At 41.2% G+C, this 19,607-nt stretch overlaps 1 protein-coding gene across 7 annotated transcripts in view; it reads left to right on the forward strand.

The window, feature by feature from the left end:
- Positions 1-19,607, forward strand: part of DGKA (diacylglycerol kinase alpha) — a 257,102-nt gene that overhangs the window by 182,493 nt on the left and 55,002 nt on the right. For 5 of the 7 annotated variants that reach the window (XM_073663701.1, XM_073663702.1, XM_073663704.1 and 2 more), the window contains 3 exons: positions 9,919-10,009; positions 10,154-10,230; positions 10,931-11,078. In XM_073663701.1, the coding sequence (XP_073519802.1) occupies positions 9,919-10,009; positions 10,154-10,230; positions 10,931-11,078 (316 nt within the window). Of the gene's footprint in view, positions 1-7,246; positions 7,347-9,397; positions 9,528-9,918; positions 10,010-10,153; positions 10,231-10,930; positions 11,079-19,607 lie in introns of those variants that run through there. The other 2 variants (XM_073663706.1, XM_073663707.1) reach the window with 2 other exon arrangements.

Raw genomic sequence — 19,607 nt, forward strand, 5'->3', positions numbered from 1 at the left:
CATGGATTTATATAGTGTGACTGTAAAGAATGGTAAAAAATAAATCTATTTAAGTACCTTCTTATGGCCCGCGCTGACTTTATCCGATGCGTCTCGGCTTGCCGGCAGCTCGCGGTAGATTTAAGGACCTGCCGACGTCAGCGTCGCGTGACCCGTCACATGACTAAATGACGTCACCGCAGGTCCTTTAGTCTACCGCGAGTTGCTGGCAAGCACAGACAAGGATACCGGGGGCCATCAGAAGGTAAGTATAATATTTATTTTTTATTTTATTCTTTTTTTACAGGTTCTATGGTACCCGGGTCCGGAGGAGAGTCTCCTCTTCTCCAAACCAGGGTACCATCCGCACATTGAAACGCTTGGATTCCGCTTCTACAGATGCAGTGATGCATAATCCATGCGTTCCAGTGCAAGTCAAAGGCGGCGAAAACGCCGCGTTTACGCAAAATTAATGGTAGTGCTGCGGATTTTTCCGCAATGATAATCCACAGCGGAAATTTCTGCAGCATGTGCATAGCACATGCGGATTATCATTGGGGAACATGGCAGGCCTTCTAACAAGCATTTTTAAGCGTTTCTACAGCGGAATTGTCACTGCGGAAACGCTTAAAAAACACATAGTGGGCACACAGCCTTAGAAATATATTTACTTAGAAATTTGGTGATGTGTTCAATACATATTTCACCTGCTGTATATCAATATATACAATTACGTATGCCCAGGGAATGATTCATTAATAATATAACATTTTTTCCATATCTCCCATGCCCTGAAACTCCATCCCATGCTAAGAAAGAATAAACAGGTATTCATATGAATTTGTTTAGTCATATCCTGATATCTGTCATATTTTCTTTGATCCCCAATAATCACATGCATACAATTTTATCAGTAATATCTGTAGACTTTGTTGCTCTTTGATTATTTCCTTACTTAGTTACAAATTTCTACTATCAGTTTATACAGTATATCTAAGTAAGTAGACTGGCAGTGGACTTTGAAAAAGTTCAAAGCACAGATATAGTTTGAGCAAGTTACCACCCGACAGTGATGTATTTATGCCAGAAACCACTGCAGGTACATGGAGTAGGTGAGAAACCAGAAGACACAATAGTATATAGAAAAACTCTGTAAGCCAATCTCTGGTAAAGGGTACATTTACATGAAACTTTTAAATCGCATGGTCAAACCATATTAAAAAAAATAAAACATCAAAATTGCATGCAGGTAAAAAGAGTTCTTTTATATTGTTAAATGGATAAAATTTCAACGTGCTTGTAAAAACAAGAAACTTTGCAATTCACCTCTTAAAAAAAAACAGTCAGTTCTCAAAAATGAGGAAATTTTAAATTCTATTATGTACAGTCATTGCCTAGATTGCCGGTCACCCCTGCAAATCTATTGGACGTATTACTCTGCTAAAAGCGCAGCACGTACAAGCTATTTGTTTTTGGGGTTTTTTAACTGAATTTTTATTACATTTTTTTAAACAAAATTACATAATGACCTAATAAAATTCAAAATATTAGCAAACAAGCTTTTTGCTTTAAGACCACTGCCCCACTATCAGTATTTGGTCAGTATTCGGTCAGTATTTTTTCTCAGGAATGGGAGACAATACCAGGAGTGGGTGATAAATGCAGAATTGGTGACTTGTTTCTATTATACCTTTTCTCTGATTGTTCCTCATTTGGTTTTGGCTCCCACTCCTGAGAAAAAATACTGACCGAATACTGACCAAATACTGATAGTGGGACCGTGGCCTAAAGCGTGCAAGCACTGCTCTGCAACAAGCTAAATCTGGCCAGCTTCAGTGCCCCTGAGCTCCTCTGATGATGCAGAGACAAAGCTGTCTACCAGCAGCATTGGACAGAGCACAGTTGTTGCCAGAAGTGTGACCGTGCCACTATAACGAACTGTTAATCTTCAGGAGTACACTACCGTCTAGCAAGGAGGAAGCCGGATGGAAGGGGAGCAAGTTATTTTTCATCTGCACAGTTTTTATGGCTGAAATACTCTCTTACACGTTTCAGCTATGGATGGAGCGGTGGTACCACTGTTTACTGACCTAAATTTTTGGGTTCAGTGGGGCTTCCAGCAGTCAGACTCATACTGATTTATCACCCTTCCCTTGGATAGGTGATGTGTTTTTGGTGTAATAACCTCTTTATTCTATAATGTTAAGGTCTTAGGAAGTAAATATTTTTATTTTGTGGCGATTTGGGTATCTGCAATTTCAAGAGTGGTTTTTGCCTTTCTCCAGATGAACTTGGGTTAAAGGAAATTTGTCACCAGTTTTCTTCTTTGTAATCTGCGAACAGCATGATGTTGGGGCAGAGAGCCTGATTTCAGAGATGGGTCACTTAAAAAGAATCTGTAAACAGGTTTTTCCTACGTCGCCAAGGGAATATAAAGGGTTGCAACCAGATACTCAAGACACTGAATTACATGTCATGGGCGGATTGCAATTGTTTCAATAAATAAAGCTAACAGACATTGCAGCAAAGAATCTAACGGATTCACCTCCTTTTCAAGCTATGGCTACATTCACATATTCGGTTTTGTGTTTACTTCCACTAAAAACAAACTATTTTCCTCGCAAGGGAGTGTTTTATATTTTGATATACTATTTGTAAGCTTGTTTTTTACAGCAAGAACCTGGATATTAGGAAATAATAGCTAAAGATCTGATTATTTATATTTTTTATTTACTGTAAAACGTTCCATTCCATCTGGCAGAAACACGCTGGTTAAATTGCTTTTCCATAAATTACATTTGTTTAAATATTTATTTAGGTGGTAAAATATAATGTTGATCCAGGGATCTGTCAGCGCTTAGGAAGTAACTATTTACACTTTGTGGCAATTTGGGTATATTTAATTTGAAGAGTGGTTTTTGCCTTTCTCCATATGAACTGAGGTTAAAGGGGATCTGTCACCAAGTTCTTTTTTTATGCACTGTGAGAGCAGCAAAAGGTAGGGGCAGGCTGCCTGATTCCTGCCATATGTCACTTGTTGGACTGATATTGTAGTTTCAATTAAAAAAAAGTGTTTCAACAGTAGGAGATTATCAATAGATGACTAATTGTCTCATGCCATGTAGTCCTCCTGCTCTCTATAATCCCACCCCTATCACTGATTTTCAGCTTTCTACCAATCAGTGATGTGGGCGGACTTATACAGAGCTCCGCATTCAGAGAACTGCAAGATCTGCAACAAATAAAACAGGTATTTTATCAAAAACTTCAGCAAGCAGCCCGGTAAGTGACACATCGCTGGAATCAGGGTCTCTGTTCCTATGTCTTGCTGCTTTCAGGATTACATAGTTAAATCCTGGTCACATATTGCCTTTGAGTATAAAAAGATTAAAATTGATGGACTTCTGTGTTTTTTTTAACCCACTAACTACATTTGTTACTATGTCTGTGGCCATTACCTTAAGTATGGCCATTAGCTGAAGTATGAGAAATAAGAATTAATCCTGAATTGAACCTGAAGGGAACTGGATACTAAGGCACGGTAAACAATTTTTGTCTTTGTTTTTACTCTCACCCCCTTAATCCTTCACTTCTTACAACCACCCCTAATCCCTACACCTAGTAAGGAACTCTTCATCTCTCCCTCCATTCTCCCCACCCACCTCACCTCCTCCTCAGAGCTATTCCTCAACATACAATCCTTTGTCTCCAAACACAGACAGCCACCTCATGCCCTCTCCTACTCCCACCTACTAACACTTTCTCTGCTTCTCCTTATCCGGCGACATCTCTCCAAATCCTGGCCCTCCTCACCACATCCCTACAATCACTTCCACCTCCTACCCGCGATCTACCCTAAACTCTCGTAACCCTTCTAACCTTATACCTATATGCCCAGCCCCTGCTTCCCCAGTCCCACTAACAGGAGCTCTATGGAACGCTCGCTCTGTCTGCAACAAACTTTCCTACATTCACGACCTCTTCATCACTAACAAACTTTCCTTCCTCGGCATCACTGAAACCTGGCTCACCCCCTCCGACACGGCCTCTCCTGCTGCACTTTCGTATGGCGGATTCCACCTCTCCCATACCCCCCCGCCCTACCGGAAAGCACGGTGGAGGAATAGGTTTCCTCCTCTCAGATAACTGCTCCTTCACCTATATCCCACTGCCGCCCTCAATTACTCTCCCCTCTTTTGAAGTGCACTGCGTGCATATCTACTCCCCCTCCAACCTCCAACTGGCTGTCATTTACCGCCCCCCAGGATCAACCACCACTTTCTTTGACCACTTCACCACTTGGCTACTCTCCGTTGACATCCCCACAATCCTCATGGGTGACTTTAACATCCCCATTGACACTTCCCTCTCAGCTGCCTCTAAACTTCTATCCCTCACTTCCTCCTTCGGTCTTACTCAGTGGTCTCCCACACCCACCCACAAAGACGGCCACACGCTGGACCTCATCTTCACCCGCCTCTGTTCCCTGTCTAACCTCTCTAACTCACCTCTCCCTCTCTCTGACCACAACCTACTTACATTCTCTTCCCTCTCCTCTCCAGGTCAACAATCCCCACTCCACAAACTTGCACACCCTCGCAGAAATTCAGACACCTTGACCTACACTCACTCTCTGAATCCCTCCTCCCTCTTACAGACATTAGTTCCTTACATGATGCAGATGTTGCTGCCACTTTATATAACACCACAACAGCTGCAGCTCTCGATTCGGTCGCCCCCCTCACACATACCAAGGCTCGCACAATCAACAGACAACCCTGGCACACCAGCCTAACTAAAGAACTGCGAAGGGCCTCCAGGGTTGCTGAGCGTAGATGGAAAAGGTCCCACTCCAATGAGAACTTCAATGCATTCTAACGATCACTCACTACCTTCAAGTCCACAATCACTGCAGCAAAACAAACATACTTCGCATCTCTCATATCCTCCCTGTCTCACAACCCCAAACAACTATTCAACACCTTCAATTCTCTCCTCCGTCCCCCGGTGCCTCCTACCTCTCCTCTTATTTCAGCCGAAGACTTTGCCTCATTATTCAAGCAGAAGATTGACACCATCAGACAAAGCTTTTGCCTAAAGCCCCCACAGCCCCTCCCCACAACTACTCAACCCTCCTCCTCCAAAACCACCTCCACCATTACGGAAGATCAACTTTCCTCCTTACTCTCCAAATCACACCTCACCACCTGTGAACTTGACCCAATCCCGTCCCACCTCATCCCAAACCTTACCACTATCTTCATCCCAACCCTAGCCCACCTCTTTAACTTGTCACTAACAACTGGTGTCTTCCCCTCATGCTTCAAACATGCCTCAATCACACCCATCCTCAAAAAGCCCTCCCTTGACCCATCCTCTCTGACTAGCTATCGCCCCATATCACTTCTCCCCTATGCCTCAAAACTACTGGAACAACACATCCATTCTGAACTGTCCTCCCACCTCTCCTCCTGCTCCCTCTTTGACCGCCTACAATCTGGTTTCCGACCACACCATTCTACTGAAACTGCACTGACTAAAGTCACCAACGACCTACTAACCGCCAAATCTAAGCGACACTACTCCGTCCTCCTCCTCCTAGACCTGTCATCTGCCTTCGACACAGTGGACCATTCCCTCTTACTACAAACTCTCTCATCTCTCGGCATCACAGACTTAGCCCTATCCTGGATCTCCTCATACCTAACAGACAGGACATTCAATGTCTCCCACTCACACACCACCTCCTTATCTCGCCCCCTATCTGTCGGTGTCCCCAAGGTTCAGTCCTAGGACCTCTGCTCTTTTCCATCTACACCTTAGGCCTGGGATAGCTCATAGAGTCTCATGGCTTTCATTATCACCTCTATGCTGATGACACACAGATCTACCTCTCTGGACCCGACATCTCCTCCCTACTAACCAAAATCCCACAGTGCCCGTCTGCTATTTCATCCTTCTTCTCTGCTAGATTTCTAAAACTTAACATGGACAAAACAGAATTAAACATCTTTCCGCCATCCCATTCACCCCCCCAACTGACCTATCTATCAATGTCAATGGCTGTCCACTCTCCCCAGTCCCTCAAGCTCGCTGCCTTGGAGTAACCCTGGACCCTGATCTCTCCTTCAAACCACATATCCAAGCCCTTTCCACTTCCTGACGACTCCAACTCAAAAATATCTCCCGGATCCGCACATTCTTCAACCATGAAGCTGCAAAAACACTAGTGCACGCCCTCATCATCTCCCGCCTTGACTACTGCAACCTCCTGCTCTGTGGCCTCCCTTCTACCACTCTTGCACCCCTCCAATCTATCCTAAACTCTGCTGCCCGACTAATCCACCTGTCCCCCCGCTATTCCCCGGCCTCTCCTCTCTGTCAATCTCTTCACTGGCTCCCCGTTGCTCAGAGAATCCAGTTCAAAACCCTAACCATGGCATACAAAGCCATTCACAACCTGTCTCCTCCATATATCTCTGACCTAGTCTCCCGTTACATACCCGCACGCAACCTCCGATCCTCACAAGATCTCCTTCTCTACTCCCCTCTTATCTCCTCCTCCCACAATCGCATACAAGATTTCTCCCGTGCTTCCCCCCTACTCTGGAACTCTCTTCCCCAATACATCAGACTCTCATCGACCGTGGAAACCTTCAAAAGGAGCCTGAAGACCCACCTCTTCCGACAAGCCTACAACCTGCAGTAACCACCGCTGCATGACCAGCTCTACCCTCACCTAATGTATCCTCACCCATCCCTTGTAGATTGTGAGCCCTCGCGGGCAGGGTCCTCGCTCCTCCTGTACCAGTCGCTGTCACACTGTGTTCAAGATTACTGTACTTGTTTTTTCTATGTATACCCCTTTTCACATGTAAAGTGCCATGGAATAAATGGCGCTATAATAATAAATAATAATAATAATGTATTGTAAGATACCGCCGTACAGGTCCTTGAGGGGAGATATGTATCATCAAGGTTAGTAGCTTCGGTGATGTAAGCCCGGGAAAGCATGCTCCAGCATGTATAGTGCTGAGAGAATTAATAGGACATATCAGGGCCAGGTTTTATGAGCAGTCAATGAGATGGGTGGGAGAGGCTGCTCACATATCCCCACCCTGGGGGTTTGGTTTGGCAGATAAAATGGAGACCAAGTGTCTCATTCAGTGTCTGTGACTGGAGGTGTGGAGACTGACCTGAACGGGCGAACCCGCAATCTTATATGAATTATTTACTTTTCTGTTTTTTTTCACTCTGCCGGGAAAAGCTGTTTTTGGTTGCTTATGCTGGGTGGTTTATGAAGCTATAATAAATCTGCCTGAATGGTTAATGAAACCGCTTCCTCTGCCTACCTCAACAACAGCTGAGTGAGTACTAAACCCTACAGTATGTTTTCATAGGTGTTTCTGCAACTTAGCGTGTCTGATATGCAATTTCACGCAAATTCATACGAGCATGTAAATAAATCTTCCAGGTTTCATCCAGAGAAAATAGGCAATTTTGCTCTCAATTATTATTTTATGCAATCTGTGTGGGATCTGTATGGTATCCAATTTTATACATCAGCAGGTATTCAAGACCAAATATAGTTTCCTTTGTTAAAGAATTGCAATGTGTCCTTGAAGGGATTGTCCATTACTTGGACAACCCCGTCTGAATTTCAATGTTATTCCTAAAATAAAAACACTTATACTCACCTCCGGTACCGGTGATGTTCCAGCGATGTTGGCACTGGCTCTCCCGGGGCTTACGTGAAATTATGTCATACGATCTCTGGGGCCAGTTAGCCCAAGCTTTTTCTCGCTGCCTTCAGACGAATCGCATACATGCTGGTCTCTTACTTGCTCTGGATGTATGTGATTCGTCCTTAGGCAGGGAGAGTGAAGCGTCTGATGATTGGCCACAGGGATCATGTGATATGATGTCACGCGAACTCTGGGAAAGTCTGTGCCGACAGTGCTGTAACAGCGCTGGCACCGGAGGGGAGCATTAGTGTTATTATTATTCTGGGCGCAAATTTTGGAATTCACAAGGCATTGTCCAAGTAGTGGACAACCCCTTTAAATATCAGATGCTATGATCGGTATGGGATTGATCGGTATGGGATTCGATTTTTTTTTGTGTGCATCCATAGAGTTCAGTAGGCAAGTCCCATCTGACATGAGGAAGAGAATAGTACATGCTGCGATTTTCTTCACGCGCAGATTCAGTCCACGTAAAAAAAACCCTCTCATCTGAACAGCCTGATTGAATAACATCGGTTCTAGTCCTGTCTATGTGATGTCAATTTTTTCACGGACACCACTCGCACTGAAAATGCGGTTGCGTGAACTTTTTGTTGTTTTATATATAAATTCTTTCTTCAATAAGAAAATTGTTAGCTGACTGAAAGACATGTCGCGCATTAGCTGTTTCCTCATATAAGCAGTGAAAGCTGCTCCCGTAATCTCATTATGAGATCACTCGGCGGTAAAGGAGGAAGTGAAAATATTCTGAAAATCAAACGCTTCATTGTTATTCTTCATAATAGTTTGGAAAACAGCATTAAATATTTAAGTCAATACCAATAAAGGAAGAGAAAATGGTTTAACCCTCAATATTACATACATGTGGTCTCCTCTTTGCTGCCTCCTCTCATAAATAACTGAATCTAAGAACATGATTTTATATTAAGGACCATACAGAACATATTAGCTTCAGGTCAAGCTGTGGTTGCTCTGTCCTGTCCAGGTAGCAGATGGTGGCTGTGAATAGGACTGTTTAAAGGACCTGTCTTCTTATTCTGGTCACTTTGCTTAAGAGTGATGTTCCGAAAGATTTTTTCAAAGTGTGCGTTGTTTTCGCCTCTAACACAGCAGGTGACCTGATGAAAATGCCCTTTACTTGTATATTTGACTTTGTTGTGTTTGCTGAGAGAAGCGGCTGTTGTGCTTTCTATAGACATTTACCTTATTAATCTGTTCAGCACTATGTGTCAGATCTTCTTTATGCCAGAGAGGCCAGCATGCATGACATGTGACATATAATTTACTTAGCTACTACTTATTATTTGTTCTTTATTACTTTACTTTATTACTTTTTTTTTTACTAATTGTAGGTGGTTATTATTGCCTATCGTCTTGAATAGCTAATAGCGGGGGATGATTGTTCTTTTTTGAATGTCATGTTTAGATGTCAGCGTGTCATCTTGTTGCTGAGGACAATATACAGATGATGTGCACATGTTCATCCTTGATGCTCAAATACAGCAGGATATATATATATAAATATATATATAAACTTCGACCAGTCACTAAGTAGGTTTATGGACTGGATTGTAAAAGGAGACAGAGGAGGAAAAATATTAGATGTAGACACCAATGATGTTGCCTCGGAGTAAGGAAAACAAAATAACAAGGTTGCTGATGTGTCTGAATTCAAGGCTGTCTCCATGATCCGTGTGGTCTTACCTTTCCTCTTTCTCTAATTCTCCTCCTCTGACACTTTTATATTTTTGCACTACACCCACCACTCACTGCTGGATCCCCATCTCTGCCGTCTCCTCTGCCGTCAGTTCTGATTTTGTACAGCTGTTCTCAGCCCTTCATTTGTCCCTTCCTGTCTTATTTTAACCAATGCCACTTTTTTCTGCTGCACACATCCAGTGTGCATCCCTGGTTTTATCTGTTTTCTCCATTTCTCTCCATCCCATTCTTGCCTCCCCCTCTCTCGCTGTCACACTGCCACTCAATCTGTCTCTCTCTGCCTCTCTCTCATTATTACAGCAGCACGATGGCTCTGGAAAACTCTATGAGAATGTGTTAGATCAGCTAATATGTAATCCAAGGTTTGAGCCAGAATCAGACCCCATTCATCCCAGGCAGTTTCCCCTTTCTTTCATACTCTTTCCTCTTCCTTGCACATTGGATCCGCTCACCTCATCTTGTTGCCTTGCCGCAGGGCTGTCGCAGAGCCAGAATGAGTGAGGAGAACAAGGAGTGGGCAATCCTCTGCCCGGAGGAGTTCACCCAACTGCAGAAGTACATAGATTGTGAGTAAACATCCTCTAAACTCTCCCCTGCATATATCCTGATTATACAACCTTCAGGCTCACTTGTCCTAGATAGAGGAGAAGACTGCAAGCAAATTGTGCCAGAGATCTACATGTTCAAATCAAATGCTCTTTTGTTTCTAGACAGCAGCAAAAAGGTTCAAGATGTTCTGCAGGAGTTTTACGGAGATGGCACGTCCAACCCCCACTTAACAGAGGAGGTGAGCTTTTCTGCAGATTTATGTTCTATTTTTCGTGTGCAGGGTCGCCTCCTCTGCAGCAGGTGCTGTGGTATAGCTTAAAAGTGATATTACGTCAGGGTGTTTCCCAGCTCTGTATCCAACACAGATGTCCTCTTCGAGGATCTGCTATGACCAAGGTTTCCATGTAAATGTATGCTTTTCAGATATACCTATCACCTTCACTGTGTACTAATCATGCAGTGTGCTGTGCCCTAAGAAGGCATCTGTCATTTTATATTGCATTAACTATAGTATAAGAAGAAAAATCTGTGCAAAGTGAAGAAATACAAATTACAATGACAATTAGCCCAGTAGGCAGCCATAGAAGCGCTGTGCATATATATCCATGCACATTTTGTATGTAATCCACTTCTAGAGTTATCTCTAGCATGGTGGTTCCTTGGACTTGTAATAGATGTTAATTTAATTCTCAATGTGCAGTGAGTTTATTACTAAAAAAAAGTCATTGTTGATTTTCCAGTAGACTACAGGATTAGCAAACAATCTTTAATGTTCATTTTAATGCAAGTTTTGAAAAAATCCTAAATCCAAAGTGGCTACCTGCTGCTTCCAAATAGAAAATAGAATGCACACAGTGCTGGGATTTCAGCATAGTTAAAGGCTGTGAAAAGAGATTTCCTTACCGACGTGTCTAAAACCTTGCTTTTATATTTTCCAGTCAATAGATTTTGAGGGGTTTAAGAGTTTCTTGAAAGCCTACCTGGATACAGATGAAATTTCTCCTGATCTCTACAAGCGGCTGTTCATGTCTTTCCAGGCAGCACCCAGTGTCGATGGACAAGGCAATGAAACGGATGGGGCAAATGGTAAGTAAGTCTCTGGAAAATGTCCATATGTTATAGTAAGACAAAACACATTATGGTATTCCTTTATGCTTGTAATACCTTTTTATTACAATTTATTTTTTTAGTAAAGGAGAAAACAAATCTCCTGTAGGTATTTGGAATCTGTTAACAAGCATGACAGCTTTAGAATATTCTCCTTATTCGGATTTTGTGTCTCGGTTTAATACTTCCGGTATCCAAGAGTGTCCTATTCTGAACGGCATACAGACACGGTCGTATATATACAACTCCTGCTGCCCTGGGCACAAACCATGAAATCCACCCATATTACAGGCCCAATTACACACATCCATTATCATCATGAATTGCTGAGTAATCTTAATGCCAATTGGTCAATACTAACAAACGTAATTATAAAAAGGAGAAGAAACTATTGTTTATCATCAGCTATGATGGCAGAAAAAATAATGATCAATGGGTACAATAGATAAATGTATATTTCACTCATAGTAATCTTTTTTCAAGGTATTGCTGCCACATAGCCGGGTCCTGGAGGTCAGAGGTGTAGACTGTGCTCCCCACTAAATATGTACCGCTGTGTCATTAACCACTGCCCTAAATCAGAATCTCGAATCTGTATACAAAGATTAGCTCTACCCCTAAATAGTAACAAATACAGTGACTAATTATAATCAGTCACCATCCAGTGAGTCAATAATGCCACCATGCCAAACTGAATAATATCAACATCCTGTGAATCCAGACCCCTCTCTATACTTGACTATTCTCGCTCCTGAGTGGCTGCACAGGGAAGATCTTGATGCTGACCTGCTCTACATGATCACCTCCTTTTGTATCCTCCTTGTTATCGATGTTTTATCTGCCCTTTCATGCTGCTCCTTACCTTTTTGCCCTTGGTTTGTCCCCTGGGTTTTGTCCCTTTTCTCTTCAAGCTTTCCCTTACCTCCTTTAATTACACACCTCCTGTTACCTTCCTCTTTGATGAAATCTTAGAGATGCAAGCTGAGACTGAAATAATGATTCTGTGTAGGACTAGTCCAATTGTTGCAAAGCACAAAAACATTTAAGTACATATATTGTTGTTCTGCTACATCATAGGAGCAGAACAATAAAAGTGATGGCAGTGCCAAATCTACCTCATAGTAGACCCCATCTATGCCCAACACACCCCTTTAACTATACTGAGGTTTGTGGTGTTTCCGTCATGGTGTCTGTCCTTTTACTGCCAAACTAGTGCAGCATGCTTGCTATTTTGTCTGGTATTTTTGGCCAGATCTGAGATGGGGCGGAGCATCCAGTGCAGATGTGAACACAGCCTAACAGAGAGTAGTGCTGGCGGTATCTTCACTTGTGGCCGTGCTCACACCTCCTTATTACAGTACTGCAGTGACGGTCAAGATCTGCTGCCAATCTTTTAATGATGTGCTGCTCATCTGCTCTTTAAAATGTAATAAACAAAATTGTAGTAATTAATATAGCAAGCATTTCAAAAGATATTCTTGCTAGTATGAGGGCCAAAATAATTTCAGTTATAATTTCTTATAAAGATATGTATATATAGAGAGAGCTATGAGTACAACTTTTTTACAGTCTCATAAAATACATAAACTATACCGTGCTCAGCATAAATGAGTACACCTCAACAGATTTGTCAGAAAACCTTTAATTTCCTTTCAGAATCCATATTTTTTATTTGATACCATACGACAAAATACTCTGCCAAATTTGGGCCACTGATGGCAAACAAGATTTTTTTTTTTTGCACATCCAAAAAAGTAATTTTTCTTAACAAATTAATTCAAGACCTTGCTGCATGAGTACACTCCAACTACAGTATTAGGAACAAAGCTAAACTTTAGACTATAAAATTTTAATTAACAAGAATTTAACTACGGGTAAGTATAATTCTTTATTAAACAGATGTCCATCAGACAGGTAATTATAAAAGGGCATTACCTAACAAAGAAAACCCCTTTTCAATTCATGCTGTCAGCAATGGCACCACATGGAAGAGAAATGTCACAAGACTTGAGAGACAAAATAATTTCTTTACAAAAGAAAAGTGAAGGCTACAAAAAGATCAGCAAAGCTTTGCTGATCAGTCAGAATACTGCAGCAAAAGTGATGCAAACATTTAACAAAGATGGAACTGCAATCATCGAATAGAAACGTCCAGGCCGACCATGGAAGTTAATACTTAAACAGGAGTGTCCTCTGGTGAGAAGGATTGAAGAAAATCGATATGCAAGTTTACTGCAGTTAGCTAAAGAAATAGAAAGTCAAACTGTGGTGAGTGTTTCCCATGACACAATACCGTGTATGGGGCTCTGTACTCTGGAGTGATGAGACCAAGATAAATGTTTTTGAAACTGATGGCTTTAAAACTGTATGGCGTTACAAAAGTGAGGATTACATAGAAAAATGCATGGTGCCTACAGTGAAACGTGGTAGCAGTGTTGTTATATGGGGCTGCAGGAGGGTTGCTTGTGTCATGGAGCTACATTTCATTGATGGTATCATGAATTCACAGATGTAATGAAAGAGAAGATGCTACCATCACTCCGTGCCTTTGGTAGACATGCTGTTTCCAACATGACAATGATCCAAATCACACATCTAAGGCCACTGTTTTCTGAAGAAGAACAGGGTGAAAGTGATTCAGTGACCAAGTATGTCTCCTGATCTGAACCCAATCAAACACCTATGGGGAATTCTGAAGAGACAAGTTGAGCATCATTCTTTATCTAGCATCCAGGCTCTAAAAGAGGTTGTTCTTGAAAAATGAAAAAAGATAGATTTTGCAATCTGTCGTCAACTTGTTTATTCCATGCTTTGGTGCTGTCCTTACAAATCATGGAGGTCATACAAAATACTAGATGTACCTTACTTGTTTTTGATGTGGAGTGTATTCATTTTTGCATCAATTAATTTGAGTAAAATTGATGCAAAATTTATATTATTACCCTTTCATGTTATGGGTTAAAAAATGTTCTATGAAACTCAGTCTTGTCAAAATTTTGGAGGTTGATATTGATTAAAATCTTACTTTTCAAAGGGAGTGTAGTCATTTATACTGAGCACAGAATGTATAAGTAAAAGGTCTATCCACATCTTGGTTTTGTCTATGTAACGCAGTATGCTTTGGAGGTATTAAAAAAATATTTTTTCTTACTCTGTCCCCTTAGTTAAGAAAGCATGGTAGTCTATGCTTTCTTACATGGAGAAAAACTGATGTTACTGTGTTAACCAACCCAGTGTATGCTAAAAAGTTGCTTTTTAGGTGTATGCTGGACGCATGGTGACTGTGGACATTTTAGTAGTATATATGAAGGAAATCTCTCATCTCAACATGTATCTTCTATGTTAGAAATCTGAGATGGGAACAAAGCCTAGATTGAACATGACACCACATACACATCTACTTTATTTCCGATACTTATGTGTGTTTTATGTATATGTCACCTTCTTACAATTTTTTGGAGAAAAATGTTTAATATTGGAAATTATTTTTATGCAGTATGTCTTATATTTTCAAAAGTGTAATATATTTTTTATATATACAGCACTGTGCAAAAGTTTTAGGCAGGTGGGGAAAATGCTGCAAAGTGCGAATGCATTAAAATTAGAAATGTTAATAGTTTATTGTTAACAATTACCAATTTGTAAAGTGAATAAAGAAAAGAAAAATCTAAATCAAATCAATATTTGGTGTGACCAACATTTTCCTTCAAAACGGCACCAAAGCATAAATTCTTCTAAATATACTTGTATACATTTTTGCTGGAACTTGGAGGGAGGCATACAACTTTGCAGACTTACCACAGATATTCTGTGGATGTAGGCTTGCGCAAATCCTTGTGTTTCTTGATGAAGTCCCACACAGACTCGATGATGTTGAGATTCCGGCTCTTTGGAGGCCATATCATCACTTCCAGGACTCCTTGTTCTTCTTCATACAGAAGATAGTTCTAAATGACATTGGCTCCAAATTTATCCTGCAGCAGGACAAAGACCCCAAACATGAAGCCAATCAGATTCTTCCCTGATGGTATTGCAGGATGGATAAGTATCTGCCTGTATTTCTTAGCATTAAGGACACCATTAATCTTCACCAAATGTCCAACTCTACTGTATGTATTGAAATGCAGCCCCAAACTTGCAAGGAACCTCCACCATGCTTTACTGTTGCCTCCAGACACTCATGACTGTACCAGTCTCCAGTCCTTTGGCGATAAACTGCCTTTTGTTACAGCCAAATATTCCACATTTTGACTCATTAGTCCGGAGCACCTAATGCCATTTTTCTGCACCACAATTCCTATGCTTTCATGCATAGCTGAGTCACACTGCCTTGTTTCAGCATTTGTTCATGTAGACCACTTCTGAATGGGTGTACCTGGTTCTCACTAGTTGTTGCAGTTTTTGAACTGATGGCACTGCTGGACATCTTTTTTGAAGGGACGTAAGCTAGTCTCTTTTATTTACTGCACTATGTTTCCGTGAACGACCACTGCATCTACCATCCTCAACTATGCCAATTTCTTGGTGTCCTCAGTGCTGGGAAATACAGACAGATATTTATCCATCTGATTGGCTCTAAATGTATTCTGCAGCAGGACCACAACCCCAAACATGCAGCCAATATCATTAAGAGCTATCTTCAGCATAAAGACAAGCGAGGAGTCCTGGAAGTGATATGGCCATTACAGAGCACTGATCTCAACACAATCAAGTCTGTCTTGGCTTACATGACAAGACAGAAGGATTTGTGCAACCCTACATTCACATAACATCTGTAGTTAGTTCTCCAAGATGTTTGGAACAACCTCCTTGCTGAGTTCCTTCAAAAACTGTGTACAAGTATATCCTGAAGAATTTGTGCTGATTTTACAGTAAAGGGAGGTCACACTGAATATTGATTCCAGTTTTGAAAGGTTTCTTACTTTGCAGCATTTTTTCCACAACTGCCTAATACTTTTGCACAGTACTGTATATTCTAGTCAAGAATTATGGAATTGGTCCATTTAGTGCAGACAATTCTGTTTATAGAAGTCACATAGGGACAATTGTTTAGCTTTCTGCCCCTAAAGGTGTCATTAATAGCAGTAGCATGGAGCACCCTCAGCAACGTGTGTATGCACAAAGCATATTCCAATATGAATTGCCTTTAAAAAGTTATTTCCCCTTAAGCTGTGGTTCCGAAAATCTGTATAATAATGATTATAATTGGAATGCAAAGAAGACAAAGAATGCAGAAACAGAATATTAAAATAATTTCCAGAATAATCTATAACACTTGACTTATTTCATGAAGGTTTCAGGCAGAATTCATTTTGTTTCCTTAGTTATTGTCTACCTTTAAAATTAGGTCATGTATATTGGACTCATTGATACAACAGTACAGCATGGAATGCCATATTATGTCTGTATTCCCCATCCCCGGTAATAGTGAGTCTGGGAAGTACTGTATGTAGACACGAGATTGCAATAATTCTGTCACAGCACCATTTGTCATGATGCTTGTTATGCTCTGTAAGCTTGACGTGAAACCAATGGCATGACCTTCATGTCATGTTTTCTGGAATGATATATATTCAGGACCTCAGTGACCACCCTGCTGCTAAAGATGAAACCTAAGAACATAATATAACGGATTATAACTGATGGAAAAAATGGTATTGATTTATATATTAATAGCTCCTGAAGAAGTGGCTCTTGCTAATCAATAGAAGGAAAAAAATGGATATTGTACAAACACACTTGATCTGTTTAAAGGGAACCTGTTAGCAGGAACTACCCATATAAGCTAACAATGTTACAGTTCTGCTTGTACCTTTTATCAGTTATACCTGTCATCCCCAGTGTTCCCTACATTTTGTCATAAATTATTATTTAATATTGTGGTGCCACATATGCTAATTACCAGGACTAGTCCAAGAGTTGTGATCAGGGCTGTGCAGTCGATAAGCCAAACCTCCGACTCCTCAATTTCCATGACTCCGACTCCCTCATACATGGCTTATGTTTAAGTGATAAATTTACTGTAGCACAGATTCATCTCAGCTAAAAGTCTAGACCCTTAGATCAGGAATAGGACATTTAATAACTTTCCCAAATTCTTATGAAAAAAATATTCGCCACAAACTGCATTGAACTACTGTACCCAATTTATTATATATTTTAGGAGTTGGAGTGGTTCCATTTTATACCGACTCCACGACTCCGACTCCACAGCCCTGGTTATGATGTACAGTTTCTCCCCTTCTGCTGACACCATGCCCACAGAGTAGTGATTGATGTCCCAGCGAAGCGCTCCCCCATCCTTTCCTTTCTCTAAATACATTACATGCACATTACAGATATGGCTGCATACGTGTATAATGATCTCCTGCCTATGTGCCACTGCTCACTGGGAATCGCTGTATGTCGGACATTACTGGACATATGAGCACAGAGAGAATGTGGAGAAGGCTGGGCTGGGTCATCTATCTCGCCTCTGCCTCTGTGGGTGTGATATCGATAAAAGGGAGAGACTGGGGAAGAAATAAATTGCGGCAGGCAAAACTCTAAATTTGCATGGAGTGTCAGTCGAGCATATAAAATCAACCAATTGAAAACAAAAAGAAGAAGAAAGGGAAAAAAAGGAAGACTGCACATCCAAAAACAATGAGACTTTATTATAAAAAAAGAACAAATATGACACGGAGATTAAAAAAAATTAAAAACACCAAAGGTGTGTATGTTAACATATCTCAGCCCAAGATAATGAGCAAGAATAAACCATGTCCTCAAATCAAAAAAATGGGTACACATATGAAGCTGGAACATACAAAATCAAAAAACAATACCCCAATATGATGTTTCAGAGCCTAAAAGGGATGATGAGAGAATAAGAAAGAAAGAAACTGCTAGAGGTGTGTAGCCGCAACAGTGATATTGGTCAAATCGCAGCATATAATATCTTCTCCTTGTTTCCAGATATGGTTGGCTAAATTTGTTATTTTATCTTCTTTTTTTTGCCTATGGGATGATGATAATATTGTTCACAGCGTTTTTTACTGTATTTTTGTACCATGAGTGATTTTTCTATAATGACCAGTATCGTAGACACCTCCTAGCAGTTTCTTCTTATCTTATCCTCTCATCATCATCCCTTTTAGGGCTCTTTCACACGTCCGGATATTTACAGTACTGGAAAAAACAGTACCAGAGATGTCTGTATGTATGATATGTGTGAAAACCGTGTGCCGCATAAGTATCACACATACCGGCACCTGGGAATCAGCGGTACAGTTAGTGCTGTTTCCAAGCGCTGGGTGCTGAACGCTGCCCTCATCATTGTTCCCGGCCAGCACTGTGATCAGCGCCAGCAAGGGACAATGTTGAGAGTAGTATTCTGCTCACGCTGTCTCCAAAAGCTGTAAAAATAAGAATAAAATGAAAAAAAAAATACTTTTACTCACCTGTCCGAAGATGAATTAAGTGTCCCATGCTGTAATCCATCTGACAGCACACACTGAGGAGAATGACTCGCTCCAGCGAGCAGGCCCCTGAACTGTGCTGAGCTCACCAAGCGGTGTCCTGTCACTGAACTCGGCACAGTTCAGGAGCCCGCTCACTACAGCGCGTCATTCTCCTCTGCTCCTCAACGTGTGCAATCACCTCAAGCCACCGCTGATGCAGAATTGTCGGTCAGATTGATTACAGCGTGGGACAGTATGTCGGACAGGTGAGTATTATGGTTGTTTTTTATTTTATTTTTATTTCAGGGGACAATGACTTCAGGGAAATAGGTGTAAAGGTGAGTATAATGTTTTTTATTTTATTCTTATTTTACACTTGCTGGACACAGCGGGGGCAGAATACAACTTTCAACATTGTCCCTTGCTCGCGCTGATCTCAGCGCCGGCAGGGGACAATGATGACAGATGCCTGTAGCACCCGGCGCTTGGGAACAGCGCGAACTGTACCGCTGATTCCCAGGCGTCGGTACATGTCACACTGATGACACACGGATGTCATCCGTGTTACATCAGTGTGCACGTGTGCGGAATGTTTTGCGGCCCATGCTGTGGGTAAAAAACAGACTTGTCAGCGTGTTGTGCCCAAGGAAACACTGTCCATGAAAACACACTGATATGGGCACAGACCCATTAATTTGAATGGGTCTATGTGTGTCAGTGTCTCCAGTACATGTGGAAACGGACACCACATGTACTTGAAACACGGACACGTGAAAGACCCCTTAGGCTGTAAAACATCTTATTTATTACACACCCATTCTTCAAATATTTTTTGAATTGTATTACATTATTATTATTATTGGGGGTATTGTTTTTTTTATTTTTCTATGTTCATATCTTATACACATTATTTTGGTTTGAGGACGTGGTTTATTCGTACTCATTATCTTGGGCTGGCATATGTTATACTCATATGTTATACTCACCTTTTGGTGTTTTTAATCGCTGTGTTATATTAGTTCTCTTTTTTTCTTCATAATAAAGTCTATTTTTTTGGGATGTGCAG

Source organism: Phyllobates terribilis, unplaced genomic scaffold, assembly GCF_046119375.1.
Source record: "Phyllobates terribilis strain yellow unplaced genomic scaffold, ASM4611937v1 Scaffold_2__4_contigs__length_985480577, whole genome shotgun sequence".
NCBI classification, from domain to species: domain Eukaryota; kingdom Metazoa; phylum Chordata; class Amphibia; order Anura; family Dendrobatidae; genus Phyllobates; species Phyllobates terribilis.